The sequence below is a fragment of the Pocillopora verrucosa genome, chromosome 9, assembly GCF_036669915.1.
Source record: "Pocillopora verrucosa isolate sample1 chromosome 9, ASM3666991v2, whole genome shotgun sequence".
Classification (NCBI taxonomy): domain Eukaryota; kingdom Metazoa; phylum Cnidaria; class Anthozoa; order Scleractinia; family Pocilloporidae; genus Pocillopora; species Pocillopora verrucosa.
This window is the reverse complement of record NC_089320.1, coordinates 15581667-15599022: the sequence shown is the minus strand read 5'-3', so window position 1 is coordinate 15599022 and position 17356 is coordinate 15581667. Positions and strand designations below refer to the sequence as shown.

Here is a 17356-nt window from a genome sequence, read left to right as displayed (position 1 = left end):
CTAAGACATCATAACGATATCAGAACAATAAATAATCACTTGAATCAGAAGCCTGCTCCCCTACCTCCCCCCCACCAAATAGAAAAAACAACGACAACCGCTGGCTACGCAGGCCATGAGACTGAGACCTACAACCATTATGAGTTGGAAATCAAAATGTATTAGTACCCTCGAAAATAACACAGTTCTGGACTTTCAAGGAAAGTCAGCGTGTTCTTTTGACAGTAAAACGATTGTCAGTCCACATCACAATAAAATTCTTTATTTGTTTCCCGAAAAAGAATAGTGCTGTGAACTTGCTAAGCGTACCTTTTATGTTACAAAAATACACACATACTTAACTTATGTTAAATCACGTGAAATCACAATGCAAAAGCAGGGCTCAGAATCGAAGAACGCTTGATCATTCATTTGACAATGAGTTTTAAAATCAAGTATTTAAGCCTTCCAGTTGAAAATTAGTGTAGCTCGAAATTAATGAAAATGAAAAATCAGAACGAATCGGCAAGAAAAACCATTTGTCATGCTTTACGACACAAAAAGCCGAAGAGAAGGTTCTAAGATCGATTGCCGCGAATTTAAATTTAGAACAATTGGCAGAAGCATGTTAATGTTTCATTTACTATCTTAATAGGAACTTGGATTTAAACTTATTCAAATGTACACTTAGGCTAATTTTCTTTTACACAAAGGATATCTCGTTTTTAAAATTCGATGATGTAGCCTATAATATTTATAACGACTGTTACAACTTGTAAACTTGACAACTGATCTTCAATTTCAACTGATTTACTGGCCTTTAAACCCGTGATTAACGTGATTTCTGATCAGCCAAATAAAAGGAAGAGCCACAATGAACACCTTATTGAGTGTTTGTTATAAAAATAAACTCCTCACGAATTTACAGCAAATTCTCTACGCGATCATCACGAGATAAAAATCACTAGGAAGCGAACTTTCCATTTTTTTTTCTAAAAATACTCCATAAACAAATAACCTTAGAACTTTGTGGAAGTTTCAGACATAGTTTCCTCGCTCAAAAAAGTATCAGATGTGTCTTTCTTGCTCTCCTGCACCTCTGTAACGGGATCTTGCTCTGCACTTGGATCCCTCTCTACTTGCACATGCGCTGACGACTCTCCAATCTCTGTACTTTCGCTGCCATGCTTCCCTGCTTCACCTGTTCCCTCTTTCCCACTTTCGTCGTTTGCTTTGAGCGGTTGTTGCTCGTCAACCTTGCCATCCAGTACCTTTTCTTGCTCGGTGAGCTCGAAACCTTCGTTGGAAGACGCACTTCCCAAATCTCTGCTTCTGTTAGGTCCTTCCGCCACCCCTTTGCCGCAGCTCTCCCCGTCAACAGCCTCAGACATGATTTCCTCGCTCAAAAATGTCTCAGATGTGTCTTTCTTGCTCTCCTGCACCTCTGTAACGGGATCTTGCTCTGCACTTGGATCCCTCTCTACTTGCACATGCGCTGACGACTCTCCAGTCTCTGTACTTTCGCTGCCATGCTTCCCTGCTTCACCTGTTCCCTCTTTCCCACTTTCGTCGTTTGCTTTGAGCGGTTGTTGCTCGTCAACCTTGCCATCCAGTACCTTTTCTTGCTCGGTGAGCTCGAAACCTTCGTTGGAAGACGCACTTCCCAAATCTCTGCTTCTGTTAGGTCCTTCCGCCACCCCTTTGCCGCAGCTCTCCCCGTCAACAGCCTCAGACATGATTTCCTCGCTCAAAAATGTCTCAGATGTGTCTTTCTTGCTCTCCTGCACCTCTGTAACGGGATCTTGCTCTGCACTTGGATCCCTCTCTACTTGCACATGCGCTGACGACTCTCCAGTCTCTGTACTTTCGCTGCCATGCTTCCCTGCTTCACCTGTTCCCTCTTTCCCACTTTCGTCGTTTGCTTTGAGCGGTTGTTGCTCGTCAACCTTGTTATCCAGTACCTTTTCTTGCTCGGTGAGCTCGAAACCTTCGTTGGAAGACGCACTTCCCAAATCTCTGCTTCTGTTAAGTCCTTCCGCCACCCCTTTGCCGCAGCTCTCCCCGTCAACAGCCTCGTTTTCGGGGGCGACGTCCTCAGGTAAGCTCTCCACGCTCACACGCGTCCTGAGTGGCCTGGTAACAGCTGGCCTCCAACAGAAGAGAGACAGATAGACAGGAAGAATGCACAAACCGTGGAGAAGACCGAACAAGACGATCCCAAGGAACATCCGAAAGAATATTCGGAAAATTTCCGACGCCGCAAACGCCAGGACTATCATACCAAGGAAAGTGCTGAAACCTACGGGGGAAAAAGTATTTTTAAGAAACACTATTGTTGTTTTCCTCTAAACCCTTGAGGGCTTATATTTAATTTAACAGAGAAACAGATGATTAAGCGAGTTATGAAGTGTCGGCGCAATACAATTTCGCTATTGATCTTCTAAACTTAGCTTCATATTCTCTGATAATTTGGATCATTTATATAGCCCAAATAGTGAAAGATTAAAGTCAACTTTTGGACTGATGCATCTAATCTTGAGAGTGAAAAAATTGTCTACAAATTATCGCAAGTAGAGAAAGTATTAAAATTTCTGTCTTCATTAGAATTACTTTGTGCGTTGGAATAATGGTATCTCTGTGCATAGATAAAGTTACTTTCCTTCATATCATGACTAAGAAAACCCTTGCTAAACGTATCCTATATTATGTTACTGAACTCTATACTAAAGAGAGCAAATTTTTTGTACATACATTGAGTTACTTTCCTCCATAATGTGACTGAGACAAACCGTGTAAAACGAATTCTATGTTTTGTTAGTGAGCTTTAAACTAAAGAGAGCAATTAAAGATTCGAGATTAATCTGGAATTGTCGTTGTATTGTGCTACTTATCTCGCCGTGATTGAATTTGATAACTTACACCGCCTAACTGTCATATCAAATACAACCAAAAACCAGTCTTAATCTTCACGCGCTTGAGGTCGGTTACTTGTACTAACTTAGAGTTCTAATTGATTCCTTTTCATGTGAACTTGATTTCGTAATCGGCCGCTGTGATTATGTTTGTTTTGGCCATGAGAAACTCAATCGAAAAGCGTGCTATCAAGTTTTAAAGAGATAGCACAGTAAGTATCGAACCAGACTGACCTCCCATGAATACACTTGCACCCAGTGTGCTCAAAGCGTCCACGACACGTTCATTGGCTGTTTCCTTGTCGGACATAACATACGCATGCGCTATGTGGGCGCTGTAGTCCACTGCGAAACCAATAGCCATAACAAGATTGATCATCGAAACAGAATTCAAGGAAACATCCCAGAGGACCATCAAACCGAACAGCTCAAGGACCAGTGCCACAAAATTGAACACCACAAGGATAGTCACAGTGCAGTCCAACAAGAAGGGGCTCGTGATAACCAAAACAGCTAGGGCCGCGATCAAAAGATTCGTCAAGGTCTCCCTTGAGATTATAGCGTATTGTTCGAAGAAGATAAAGGGTCGGGCGATTGGGAAAGCATCCAGCTTTGATTTATCCGAGAGATCTTGGCGAAGGGTTAGCATAGCATTTTTTTGATCTGTTGAACTAGTTGTGTCCTTCATGACACCTATAATGCGCGACGCTTTAATCGTGTTATCATCAGAAAACTTCAAATCTTGTTTAAAGTAAGAAAATTGTCCAATGTTAAGGAATTTCTTTAACTCTTGTGTAAAATTCGACCCCTCGATGTTCTTCTTGTAAGCTTGAGCGTATTTGGAAAAGGTATCGATCCAGGACAAATTGGTGTTCTCGTAATATTTATTAGAGGTGACAATGTTTGCCAAGTTCTTTAGGTCATCCTGGACTGAACTTTCTCCATAATCAACATCGCCCGTTACAACAACGCTGACAGGAATAGTTGATTTGAAATACTGTTCGTGTGCACTCAGAAACTTCTTCAGGTATGAATCATCTTTGGCTAAGATCCGTCTGTCAAAGTTTTCATCTATCACTGTGGCTCCGTATATTCCAGCAGCGAGAGACGCAAGCGAAAAGATGATCACCACAACTTTAGTCGCCGGATGGGTCAAAAACTTTGCCCAGGCGTTCATCAACTTGTTTGAAACCTGGGGACGAGGCTCGTCCCACGCTGGCTCGTTCTCTTTTGGTGGAGGTGCCCGGCAGAATGGTAAACAGTCGCGGCGACCTGCTTTGATTCTCCTGACATCATATGACATAATGGCGACAAAATACGTGACAATCATCAAGTAAGAGAAAGTTACTGTTAGTGCCGCGTAAACGCAGAAGTACCTGTTGATCAACGAGAACAGGCAACACATCACCACAAATATTCTCATTGGTCTTCGCATTTTTTTTCAAACGTGTTCCCTTATGCTACTTTAACGAGGATGTTTACTTGTTGCCCTTTTTTAGGAGGTCAGCAATTGCGTTGATTATGTTTTGATGTGTTATTTGAGAAACAAGATCTACTTGATGGACGACAATGCCTGTTAATTGCTTCTCTGGTCTTCCTAAGCATTTAGAGATCGCAAAAATAAAAAGAAACTTTTCAGGCCGAAATTCAGAATAAGATTGGAAAATTTCAGATAGCATAATGGCTGATGTCTTCAATTGGGTGTCAAAAAAATCTGGGATTGCTTTGTTTTTGCTTTACTTTATTCTGCGATTGCTCCAGAAAACTCGCACCACTCTTTCAACCAATCAGATGAAAAACCAATCACCATTTGGTCGCTTCCATTTTGCTTGTTTTACTTTCAGTCCTACTTAAGTATTTAAGGTATCTTGCTTTCTTCTGATTGGCTGTTTTGATTCTAAAAGCATTCCATCATGAAAAGACTTAAAGCAGATCTAATTCTTACTCATATTCACATCTTACCTTATCGCCGGAAAGGAAGTAGAAGTACTGACTGCAAATGCTACCAAATCTGTTACCGTTGTCATGGTAATAGTAGCACCAGATCGGGCCATGACCTCTTTAACCGTCTCAATAACTGTAAGAGATTTCTGCTGCCGATCGAGTTCGTCCACCAGTATGAACATATCGTCGATTCCGATACCGAGGATCAAGAACGGAAGTACTCCGACCATACTCACGAAAGGCACTCGGCACCACATAGCTAAGCCAAACCCAGCTAGTATCCCGAGAGCCACAGCGAAAACACCTGCGTTGGCGAGCAGAGAATGACCGGTCAGCGGATTTAAGAATTTTCCCAGCATGACACAAGCAAACGTTATCATGAGCGTGAACGTGATTGACACAAGAGTGATGTCAGAACCGGAACTCTCAGAAATGGCATCATCCAGACTCCGCTCGCTCGAATAATAAACTTTAAAGCACGATAGAGTATCCGCTAACGAGGTCATTTTATCAATAAACGTTTTTTCCCATTCAAGAACTTCTGTGTTCGCCTCTTCCTTGCTCGGATCGCGAAGAAAGTAAACCATCTGTAGAGCCTTTGCGCCAGTGACGTTGCCACTTTCTTTAGTGACGTCACCAAACATGCGACCGAAGTTGTACTGATAAGGACGGCCATTGCGCATGACAGTAAGGTTAGGATTCGTTATATTAGCTTGAATTTGTGAGTCTGAAACGTTCAGTTCCCTTTCATTGAACTGAAACACCTCTAAGGGGTTTATCATCATGCATTTTTCTGCCGATTCAGCCACATCGCCAGACAAGGTTGCGCAAAGTTTTGAATACGATGTTAACTTCACAACTTCCTCATGGGCCTGTAGAGCCTGTTTTAGGCAATCTCTATTGAGAACATTTCGCGAATCAGGCGCGCTCACTAAAAGTACGATTTCCTCGCGAACCTTTAGTCTAAAATACTCCTCGGCTAGGTCCAAGTCTTTCACAGCCTGGCTGTCTTGAGGAATAAACAGTTTCACCGTTCTAATTTCCACGTTAAGCCAAACAAATCCCACGGAACAAATACTGACGAAAACGAGGCATACTGGGATAACAAAGAGAGGATACTTGGCAATTCCTTCGCCAAAACAACCGAAAAAGATCTCCAGGCGACGTACAAACCAGCTGCAAAACGACGACCACAGCACACACGGACTGTAGCGGTGTTCACAACAACAACTAAAAGAGAGAGGAATATTTTAAAAGAGTAGCCCGGTACAGAAAGTGGCCTAGTTTCTGTGGGAGATGCAGTGCCTACATGGTTTGTGTTCCCTGACTCATTTGTATTGAGCTTTTTGACACTTAACCCTAATGCTACCTCTCTCTCTCTTCATCGGTAAAATGGTTACCAGAAAAATAGACAACGAGCAATCCCTCTTTTTCGGAGAAGTCCGTTGGGCGAGTTAAAAAAAAAATCAGTGAAAACAAAAAAAAATTGATGTCTGCGCGCCGCGCTAGACTCTGTGGGTGAGGCGCACGAAAAGTAGAGTTCCACACAGCGTGCCAACACCAGGCTTTTTTTTTTTTTTTTTTTTTTTCACAGATTTTTTTTGACTCGTGCAACGAACTCCGCCGAGAAGAAGAGAACACTCGTTTTCTACCAGAAAACTTGAGAGTTGGGAAAACCTGCTAAAATGACGAGATACCGATGGGGTAATGTGCAATAGACTAACAATTCATCCAGACGGACTAACAATACTATTATTCCGTACATGTAGGGACTTTAGGGATCAGTTGGTGTGCCCTAGTAAGTTTGCTTGCAGACATATTACATTGCACTGTAGTTTAAGTGAAGGTGAAGTAGTAAACAGAGGAAAACTTCGATGTCAAAGACACGCACCAAGTTGACTCTTCATCGTCGTTTGCCATTTCTGCGGCATTCGATGCGAAAGCTACGGGGCGCACTCTTCTTCTATCCAATTTGGCAAGGAGACTGGTACCACATCACCTGTTGAGAAATCAAACATGTTACTTTCATAATTTTACACTTGCTGAACTACCCATAACCTACAAGACAGCTGACAGCGAACGAGCTTGTCTATGGTCTGCATTTTTTTTCCTGTTGTTTCACTCTATGTATGTGGAGAGAGTTGATCACATTATTTAATTTAAATAATGGATCATTACTTACATAAACGTTTATTATAGCCCATTAAACCTTCATTAGGGGCCTGTTTCTCGAAAGTCCCGGTAACTAAACTAGCGCGAAACCATATTGTAAAATCAAAATTTAAACAACGGATAAGCAGCTCCTGGCACCCTAACCAGTCCATATTTTCTTTAGCTGATTTTTTTTGTTGTTGTTGTTTTTTTTTTGTATCATTTTGAAAACTTTTTAAACCCCTACCTAAAATGAAAATTGACAAGACTTTCGAGGACCGTGTGTGGGGGAGGGGTAGTGGGACATTGGTTTACCAGGTTTTCTCGAACGAAAAACCCTCTAAAATTGACGTTTCGAAAAAGAAACCAAAAATTGCGTATTGTTAATTCATGTCTGGGCTAAAAGTTTCTGTCCGTTTCATGTAGCAAATACGAAACCTGATTAAGATACGAGATAGTTTTCATCCGTACTGAGATGCGAAAATAAAGATTTGTCCCATCTCTAATTTTAAAAGACAAGTTTTTTTCCATAACACTTTGACGTCACTCGAACCGGCAATATTTAGACTGGTGTGAAGTGACTGTCAGCTTCGTGCAATATATTTGTAGTTTCCAATTTCAGTTTATTTCACTTGCAATAACTTGACGTAGATCGGTCGCAAACTTGTATGGCCGACCGTATTGACATGAAATTTCGGATTATGTCTTCATGAAATGTTGTTTTTATGGCTGCCCTATTTTTTTTTTCAAATATAGCTCTTTTGAAGAAAAACTGATAATGAAAAACGTAGAAACCGCTTTTATCTGCATTAAAGGCGGCAACCAAAGGTACTTCAAAGGAGTTTCTGAGGACAATTTACATAAGCTAGTCTCTAAGGAAACGGTATTTATTTTTCTCGTTCACAGACAGATCTGTCAGAACTGTCTCAGTTTTTGTCTTTTACGCAATTTCTGTCGCAGTTTCTTGGGTTATTAGTAACAAACTTGAAATCTTGATTTCATCTCAGAAAGGCAAACGAGGGGGAAATACTAATCAATTTTACATGGCTAATTCAACGTTTTGTTTTACTTGTCTTTGCACGTAGAGAGCAGTCGCATAATTTTCCTTGCGAGCATTTTTGAGCAAGATTAGTTCCAACAGGAAGACTTTCGTTCGAGATAGCGTTTGTGATCTTATATAAACGATTCACCATACCTCAGAACGCGAACCGCAAGAACCACCAACTTAGTCCTCACATGGAATGAATTTTTGTTTAATGCATGAAAATGAAATATAAGTCTCTGCTATAAGTATCCGCTTTGTTGGAGTGTTTCGCTTCAAGCATAGGATACGACGATACTGCCATTTAAGGCCAGCACGATGTGCTAACTGTTATTGAACACAAAACTTCAATCAAAATTCTATTAAGACAAAATTTGGGTAGTAAAACGCTACTACTGAGTGGTAATTTCATGCCGAGCAGATTATCACGACAATAACAACAAATCGTGCCTCGTCGACGGCGTGAATTGACAGATGTAGCAAACTCAAATCTAGTTTTCTAGGAGACGAAACGATTACGGCAAAACAGACGTCAAAAAGACGTTTGCAAAGCTACCTAGAGAAACTAAAGGTGTCAAGTTTTCGTATAGACACAAATACACTGAGGTTTCTGTGGACTCAGAAAGGATCCTACTCTTATTAAAAGAAGTCTGTGAAAAAAAAATCATAGAGGAAACAAACCTTAACAATATATTGGTTTTTGAGACAAATCCTGGTGATTGCAAGGCGGTTTTCCGATCTTTTCACTCAGAGAACATCGATACGTAACGACAACCTTGCTGTTTCTTCAAGTACAAGATCACAAATATGCAAATTTTCATCAAGCAGCGACTGTTCTGTAGTGACACATGCCATATTTAGTTGCAGGAAGTTGTCACGAACAGGAACATTTCAGTCACAGGAAGTCCGCATAATGAGGATATTCCAAAGGAGGAAAACTTGGGGTGAGTACCATACATTTTAAACAAGGATTTTTCAGCTGTTCAAGCTGAATGTTCAAGGTTCGATATCCAAGGGAGAGGAAAATTCAAGTTAAAGCTGGTCTCGATGTCTGTCAGACGTGGGTGTATTTCTCGCGTGTCAAGTCACAAAAATAGCAGCGATCAACATTAGAAAGAAAAAAATAAATATATCATAAACAAGCCACGCTATTTTTGAAAATTTTATGCAATAGAACACATCAAAAGACAAGCAGACAAATATATCTATTTTCTTTCGTCGTAGACCAGCTAAATCTACATACGGTATTTCCATTCTTTGAATATCTGTCTCAAGATTTGAACCTACGCAATGGATAATCTATTTATCAATAAAGGGCAAAATTACTGAGCGCTGATTGGTTGAGAGAGAGGGCATTTTTTTCTTAATCGAGGGCATTTTTAGTAATCAAGAGAGGGTATGATTACCTGTTAATGATTGGCTAATCCGTTGCATAGCAACCGTTCGTTATCATAAAAATAGACTGCGCGCGTGATTTTCCTTCGTATAAATTTTGCCCTTTATTGATAAACAAGTAATCCCATGAGACCTCGTACTATTAAGGATTAATTGCACTTGAGTTTTCAAAATTTTCCAAATTGCCCTCGTCGCTTCGCGACTCGGGCAATTTTGGAAAATTTTGGAAACTCTCGTGCAATTAATCCTTAATAGTACTTGGCCTCATGTGATTACCTATACTTAACAAATGGACGAACCGCCGAGTAAAAATAAGTATACAGAGATGATGACGTTGCCATCGCGAAATTGAATCATTTCTGACCCAGATAACAGAGTGGGAGAGTAGGTAAGATTGCAGCAAACCATTATTGAGCTAAGAGACTGTGGTTTTCGCTTTAAGGAACGTCGGATTAATGATGATTTGATATCATCTCGCGAGAAAAAGAACAGTTGACTATTACGTCTTCATGAAAATATTTTTTATCAATCCGTTCTTGGGCGTATAGGCTAATATCCACTCGGAAGGCTTATTTGGGAATTGATAAAACTCCACCAGAAACAGAAAGGAAAGGTTGTCATGTTGTGACGCGCGCGAAATATTGCTCTCTAATTTCACAAAATTGGATGTCTTTGATTAAGAGTGAGTACAGTTGGGCTGGAAAGAGACCAACTATTCATATTTTTTTTGTCTCGTTTTCATGGATCAACGCCAACTCGATGCTAACAGGTATGTAAAAGAAGGTGAACTTTTCATTCAGCCTTCATAGCCGATCCGTAGGTGGTAGCTTTTTCGATCCAATAGAATTCCGCTTTGTTTTAAAATAAAGCAATAAGCCCTTCCCTAATTTTCTTTGTTTTTTCCTGTCTTCGAGAAAATTATGACAAAGTTGGCCGGAAGACCAGTACCACCCACAAGGGTCTGTGTTTTTTGTATGAACAAAAGTATAAAGTGCACGAAGTTTGGGCCACTGAGGGAACTTTTAAAATCTGTTCACAGATCCACTACCTTCTCTAAAATTATCCAGATCAACCAGAGCTTGAAAAGTGAGTGACAGCAAAATAAGAGTCTCCGGTGCGAATGCCAAGATTGGTCATTTCCTTAAACAAAATCCCAACAAGTGGAAAAATCCTCCTTCTGTGCGTGTCTCAAATCAATCGGTTGAATGTTTACGAGCGAAGCAACTTCACTTGCTTCATAACAAATGAAAACTTCTCTTCACTAACCACAATCTCAAATGCGAGTTTTAATTTCTGACGTCTGCAAGCAAATAAATTGATGTCCACGACAAGTCAAGAGAGGACGCCATGTTACTTGCTCCGGTCTTTATGTCCAGAGGGAATACCGAAAACACTAGTGTTTTGGTTACGGGGATACACCAAAACACGGCGATACTCTAAACCGGGCGCTACCCAAAATACTTTGTCATAGCCATATTTTTAAAAAATCTCGCCTGCGAGAGGTTGGCGCCGAGTATACACCAGGCTCCTCGCGTACGCCTCGGCACTCAATACTCGGTGGGCCATTTAATATCCACAAGCCATTCAAATGAGCCAGTCAGTTTGGCAAACCATTCAATTTGGTAAGCCATTCAATAGTGAGCCATTCAATTTGGTACTGCTTATTTTGACACAATACACCCTCCATAGTGGGCAACCTAGCGAAGCTTCATCACTAACAAGGCGCGATAGGTAGACGAATGAAAGAGAGGATTTGGATGAAGCTTTTCGAGTCTCTCTCTCCCAACCCTTCCTTCTTCAAAAATTATCTGAGCTTTCAAGAGAGGATTTATTTTATTTTTGGCCTTGTTTTTCGCTGATTACCCATTCTCATGGGCTGAGGAAAAGGTAGGATCAAAGGCAAAAACTTACACGATTCGTGAGTTAATCGCACTGCTGAGAGCCAATTAGACTGAAATGATCACCACTGATTTCAAAATAAATTAGTTGTTTTGCGAGTCGCTTGATTACGTAATATCTCAACAACAGCAAAACATTGATACAAATGTACTGCTTCCTCATTTACTCTGGTTCAAATTTAAATATGAATAGTTCTTGCTGTTGTCGATAATCTGAACTTCTTGTGATTCAGGAGGACTGCTCCAAGGAATTCATGGTACATCGTTATTTAACTATTTTTCCGTTCAGACACCGCTTTTGACATTACTGATAATTCCCGTATGTAACATGTGAACCTATCTCAACAATAAGCTCTCTATAGCTCAGTTGTAGGGCATAGGAGTGCAGAATTCAAAGGTCTGGGGCTGGATTTCTTATGAAAAACTCCGATTTTTTCCTCTGTCCAACACTTAGCTTGTAATTCAACGAATAACACCTTCCTTGCAAATTTTACATAGCGACATTTATTGAAACAAACCTTAATAACGTGTCCCGAGTTAACTTTATATAACAAACTTCAGCTGGACAAATGGAAAAAGTGAACTCAAAATACTTCATCGGCAGCCTACTTCACTCGTATAAAGAAATTACAACCTGAACATTTAGAAATTTTTTTTCCAGATGCATTAACTAAAAAGCCTCGCCATGTTTTTTTTGTAGCCATCACTGACTACGATAACGCAATAACAATAATAATAATAATAATAATAATAATAATAATAATAACACTCTATTTACAAACTGAGTAATTGCTACTTAATAATTCATCAAGAAATATTTCAGTTTTCAATGCTAAAACTTCAATTTTTTTGTAAAGAATTTTTTAACCATAAAAAACATGGCGAAATAATACGGCAAACAAATGGTGCAAATATACAGATCAACATCACGGATACAAAAAGCCCCTACTTATCAAGTCCTGAGTCACTTTCAGATTATGACGATGTTTTTCCAAATACGCTCCTTGTATAAACCAGCTTCTCTCTACTTCACTACATATTCCATTTCGCCTGCGTTTCAAAATCTGTTCAATGTTCCTTTTTCGGATTTCCAGCTCTTCGGGGGTGCGCTGTTTCCTCTGCCATTTCCCGTCGTAGTCAACGCTGCTTTTTTGGCGAGTCGTCTGCTGCATTTTTTCTCTAGCAATCACGCTGTCCTTTCCAGAATAAAAACACAGGCCATTCGGTGACACGCTGTCGAGTGCCTTTCTCATGTTCTTGTCAGGGAAACGTGATGTTGAATCAACTCGCTTTGCCTGGAACATTGCTGTTTGTTCAAAAGATTTCCAGCCTGAATTCGATTCCTTACGATCAAAAAACAAGCGATGATGCACTTTTCTTGGGTGGCCGATGCGACAAAATGGCATGATGCTGATACTGAATTCACCTCTTGAACGCTCAGCCAGGAGAATGTCGACAGATCTGTATCTGTATCTGATGTCGCAATTTGTGTCGAGATTTTAAGCCAAGCACACTCTTTTGAAACTTGAGCATCAAAACAACTTAAGCTGTGCATTGTTTTGGCTAATTACCGCTTAATTGGAGCGATATAACTTGCTAATTTGCCAGTTGTTATGATTCTCTGTCTGTGCAGCTCAATTGGAACCGCAAATTTCCGGGAGCGGCGAACTTTCTCTCGGAATTCGGGAGTCACTTATGGCTCAAATGAATTATTCCGCGAAAGTTCGGACCACCTCGAAAATTCGCGTACATGTCGCGGAAATTTCCTTTCTAGCCAAAAAGTTTTCGTCGACAGACGTTTGCATCACCTAGTTGCACGATTCTGTAACGTCAATTACGTTATGAACAGAAATGACGTAATAGTCAATCCAAAAAGGTTCGTGTTTAACTTTACCAATCGAAAATCAATTGAGTCAAATTGCTTTTCAGTGGATTTAATAATTGCCTTGGATTTACCGCTTCACAACAACACTAATTAAGTTCCATTACATGAGGCGAATTCGAAAGCTTTCGAGTCGTTGTTTTATGTTTTCATTTCTTCTACATTTTATCATTTAATTAAATTCATCTCTTTAGCACGACTAGAATTCATTTTTAGTCAGTCTAGTTCACTATTTAGGAAAATAAGCTGTTCCTTTAAAAAGGAATGAACCGTCCAAAAATGTGCTGACATTTTCAGAGCACTTAGCAAAAATTAAAAAAGTCTTCAAGAATAAGGTTCGCCATAAAAAAACATCGAAATCGCCAAATACTTCAAAAATTCCGAATCTTGGTTTGTTGCTTGGATACTTGAGCTCGGACCTTCCTTAAAATCTTTTTTTCCAACGATGAATCAACTTATCGAAAAACAATCCAATTTCCTGATCATAAACCATGCTTACTGTATCGCTCACTGTTCAATGGCTATCCAAGAGTTAGGTCCTCGGTGAAGATGAATATAAACTCTGTCCGTTCATATTTAACGCCCAGCTTCAGGAGTTATGGACGTTGTACCCTGCAAAATGTAATCGCAGCTGTTACTATCCCAGAATAACGTCATTATGATACCTCTAACTAACCGAGTTCGAGGTTCGTTCCATAAGTTACGGACCGAGTTTTTCGAGGTTATGTAACTTACAGTGCGGACAAAGAAAACGAGGTTAGTAAGATATTCATCATACATGTATCTCTGGGTTTAAATAGAGGGGGAACACATCAATTCAAACAAACTTAGGATTTTGCAGGCCGCTAAATTGCCCTACAATAGCACAACTACTTACTGAGAGATATCATAAAAAAATGCAACTTTTAGCAGCTATGGGAAAGGTCATCATCACACATTAATTATGTGCTGCAAAAGACAGCAAGGGAGTTTAAGTGACAACGCAAAAGGAAGTGTGAAATGTGATTGTGAAAGAGGATGACAAAAGGAAGAGGTTCTAGAATCTGTAGCTAGTGTTTCAACTATTCCTCTCCATACTCAGCCACACAGGTCTGTGTCTTCTTAGCAATCAAGATTTCAGTTTCTTTCATCACTTCCACACCTACTACAGTGGCCACTGACTGAACAGTGAGCAACTTTTACTCTCTTGAAGTGACTAACTTGTAGACGTGTTTGAGTTTGCTGAGTGAAGGAACTACAACCGTACAGCCTGCTATATAATGCAGGGAAATTCCAGCAATAAACCCACACGGTTGAACTGGAAACTCGACTTGGATCATTGTTGTTGTTGAAACCCAAGGTTCCCAAAGCATTCTTACTCCAAGAAACGAACATCAAATTCAACAAATCTGACACTAAGTCCAAAAAGTCAAACTCACTTACGTCTGCAAAGATTTGGTGATATATTATCACTTCATCTTTATAAATTCTCCGTTTTACTCAATGTCTGTATATGTGTATCTCATTACTTACAATTTATTGTACAGCTGTATTGCAGTGTGCTGCTACTCCTTTGTGAAATCCAAACCAGAGTCCTTGGATACTGACATTGTTTTACTGGTTTTCCGCATGGAGAGAAATCTCTTTACCTCAGAGTGACCAGACTGAAGATAACCCTTTCCTAAAATGAGACATTAAACATAATCTAAATGTACTGTTAAAGTAGTCTGACAAGTCTAAAATATACTTACATAATCAAAATGGCAAAATAACCAATGAAATGACTGCTGTTTCTACACCAGGAAACAACAATGACTTTTGCAACACCCCAATGTGAGGATGCTAGTCCATTGCAGACTAACTCCTAGGGTGGATCTAGGATTTAGTCAAGTAGGATTCAGAGAGGAGTTTGGGTGCATGCCCCTCAAGGAGATTTTGAAAATTAGGTCTTTGGCAACATGATTTCCAGTGCTTTGAGGGATGATATGGAGAGCTCAACTGAACCAACTGAACCACCACTGTATCCAACCCATTCCTCCATTATAAATCACCAGGATTTTCTGACCAAATTCCTTGGTACCTACATTAATTGCTTTTGAGCAGACAGAGGAGTAAGAGCAAAGTATATTTCCCAAATCACACCACAATGACCAGTGCCAAAGCTCAAACCTGACCCAAAGTTACCCAGTTTATGGACACTTCAATCTCACTAACCACTCCAGGTAACTTATAGCAGTCTAGGCCTTTCCCTACAGCTAGGCATTTTAGAAAGCTACAAAACCCCCTTTTATTTATACTTGCTATTGAGCCAATCAATCAAGTGTAAAAAATTCAATATACCAGTAAACTTATCCTACTAAAATAGAAATCTACAAGTATTGCTGGCCTACCAAGACTAGATACCATTCTTGTAGTTATTTGCACAAAGGGATCCTGTAGTGCTTTCCTGTCACCAACACAAACTTCTGTCAGACGTACTGAAAGAAAATAAACACTGATGCTGAAAGAATTCAAAGTCAGCCTTCTGCAAAGAACAATTATTATTACACCTAAACAACTTACAAAAAATAAGTAAGATTACCTCTTTCTGCCTCAGCCCACTTTTTCATGGCGGCAAATTCACACTCTCGTTCCCCTTTACATCAGTTTTTGTTGCTATTACAATCACTGGAAACTGTAAACAAAGATCTTAGTACATTAGTAATCATCTGGTCAGAAATACAATGTACAATGTCTTGACAATTGACCACTGTAAAAACAAAATGCAGTTTTTCTTTTTGTTCTTCTTTCCTTACTGTTCCACCTCTTTCTATCTAGAAAATACTTATGGAGGATCTTTAAAATGTATAAACAATAACAAGGCCAGATCTTAATGCAGAGAGCTACATTCTTTACTCTCTATAACGTCCCATGCTAACCAGTACAGAGAAGATGCAGGAGACAAGGCCTATGGTTTATCATTCTCATCCGACAAGACTAGAATATCTAATCATTTGCAGATGTCATGGTAAAGGCAGCACATTCTCTTCAGTTATTTAAAGACCCTGAGTATTGGTCCTATCAGGGGCTTGAACCCTCACCCTCCCCAAAGGCTTTCCAGCGCTCTACAACATGAGCTAACCAAGCAAAGTTCAATGGGCTTGACAATGCTGCTTTTTTCAAGCCATGCATGCTTATGCCACCACATGCTAAGGTGGTAAGTTCATATGATAATCATTCTCATTTTGGACATGATGAAATATGTTAACCTACATCTTTTCCTCTACTTTTCTCAATTTCTTTCTTGATGGCTTGGACCTGCTGAAATGACTTCTTTGAAGTTACGCTAAAGACAAGAAGAAATCCCTGCAAAACAGAAAGTCTTTGTTTTGCAAATATTGTATAATTCAAACAAAAAGGGTGTCAAAAAGAACTTTGATCATTAGGTACACATGCTTACATCTGCTAGACTAAAGTAGTGTTTAGAAAGCTCCCCATTGCTTGAATCCTGTCAAAGAATTAATGAACACATAACAAAGTAAGCAAAGACCTTATTTTTTGGTACACACTATAAATGCATATGTATATTTATGGGAAAAATGTTGTACTGCAAAACTCCTATAATTTCATAACAGAGGATACTCCTTTTAATTAAGTATCAGCTAAATTCCAGAAATCAAAGTTTGCTTTCTGTAGCTGTATCAGCTCTGGTGGTCAACTGAATTACTCAGAGATCACCAAAAGCTCCATTTTTTACGGGTATGGGCAACAAACTGACTCTAGTTCAGGCAAGTTTTGAGTTTATAGAGAGGGATAAACTTACAAATGCTTATATTTCTTGATCAGTTATACAATCAAATAGTAGTTTTAATTTGAGGGAGGTAACAAGGCATCTCCAATTCAGACCAAAACTGATAAAATAACAGTCAAGACAACAAAATTATTTCCCTGAGAGTATAATTCTTACGTATTGGACACATCCCTGTCATCTTTATATCCAGGTCTAAAGAATTCAGGAATTGGACAAGAGCTGCACTCCTGGATATAATTAGTTAGCACCTTTTTCCAACACATTGTTTATGATGTTCTTCCCCCACCACCCCCCCCCCCCTTCCACTGTTGTTTTAACAACTGACAAATAAATTGTCAATTTTTCTGTGCCGTCTCACAGACCACACTGAAGGGGCAGGAGAGG

The 17356-nt window shown here is 39.7% G+C and overlaps 2 protein-coding genes across 2 annotated transcripts; both read right to left on the bottom strand.

Annotated features, from left to right (window-relative positions):
- Nucleotides 1–246: 246 nt before the first annotated feature.
- LOC131779994 (patched domain-containing protein 3-like) lies at nt 247–8854 on the bottom strand. The gene is made up of 5 exons (XM_059096615.2): nt 8710–8854; nt 6727–6834; nt 4854–6065; nt 3126–4267; nt 247–2278 (listed from the first exon to the last, which is right to left on the bottom strand). The coding sequence occupies exons 2-5, from the start codon at nt 6753–6755 to the stop codon at nt 999–1001; spliced, it is 3663 nt and encodes a 1220-aa protein (XP_058952598.2). The 5' UTR covers nt 6756–6834; nt 8710–8854; the 3' UTR covers nt 247–998.
- A 2978-nt stretch (nt 8855–11832) lies between these two features.
- LOC131780408 (NF-kappa-B inhibitor-interacting Ras-like protein 2) lies at nt 11833–16911 on the bottom strand. The gene is given in 8 exon segments (XM_066172481.1): nt 11833–13815; nt 14716–14863; nt 15573–15659; nt 15764–15820; nt 15823–15856; nt 16435–16527; nt 16622–16669; nt 16900–16911. Coding segments are annotated over 7 exon segments (447 nt in total). The 3' UTR covers nt 11833–13815; nt 14716–14747.
- Nucleotides 16912–17356: the final 445 nt, after the last annotated feature.

Coding starts and splice junctions, on each gene's coding strand:
- LOC131779994 (XM_059096615.2), bottom strand. CDS start 6,755: ATGGCAAACGACGATGAAGAGTCAACTTG. Junction 4,268..4,853: donor ACTTCCTTTCCGGCGATAAG/GTAAGATGTGAA, acceptor GTTGATCAACAG/GTACTTCTGCGTTTACGCGG. Junction 2,279..3,125: donor TGCAAGTGTATTCATGGGAG/GTCAGTCTGGTT, acceptor TTTCCCCCGTAG/GTTTCAGCACTTTCCTTGGT.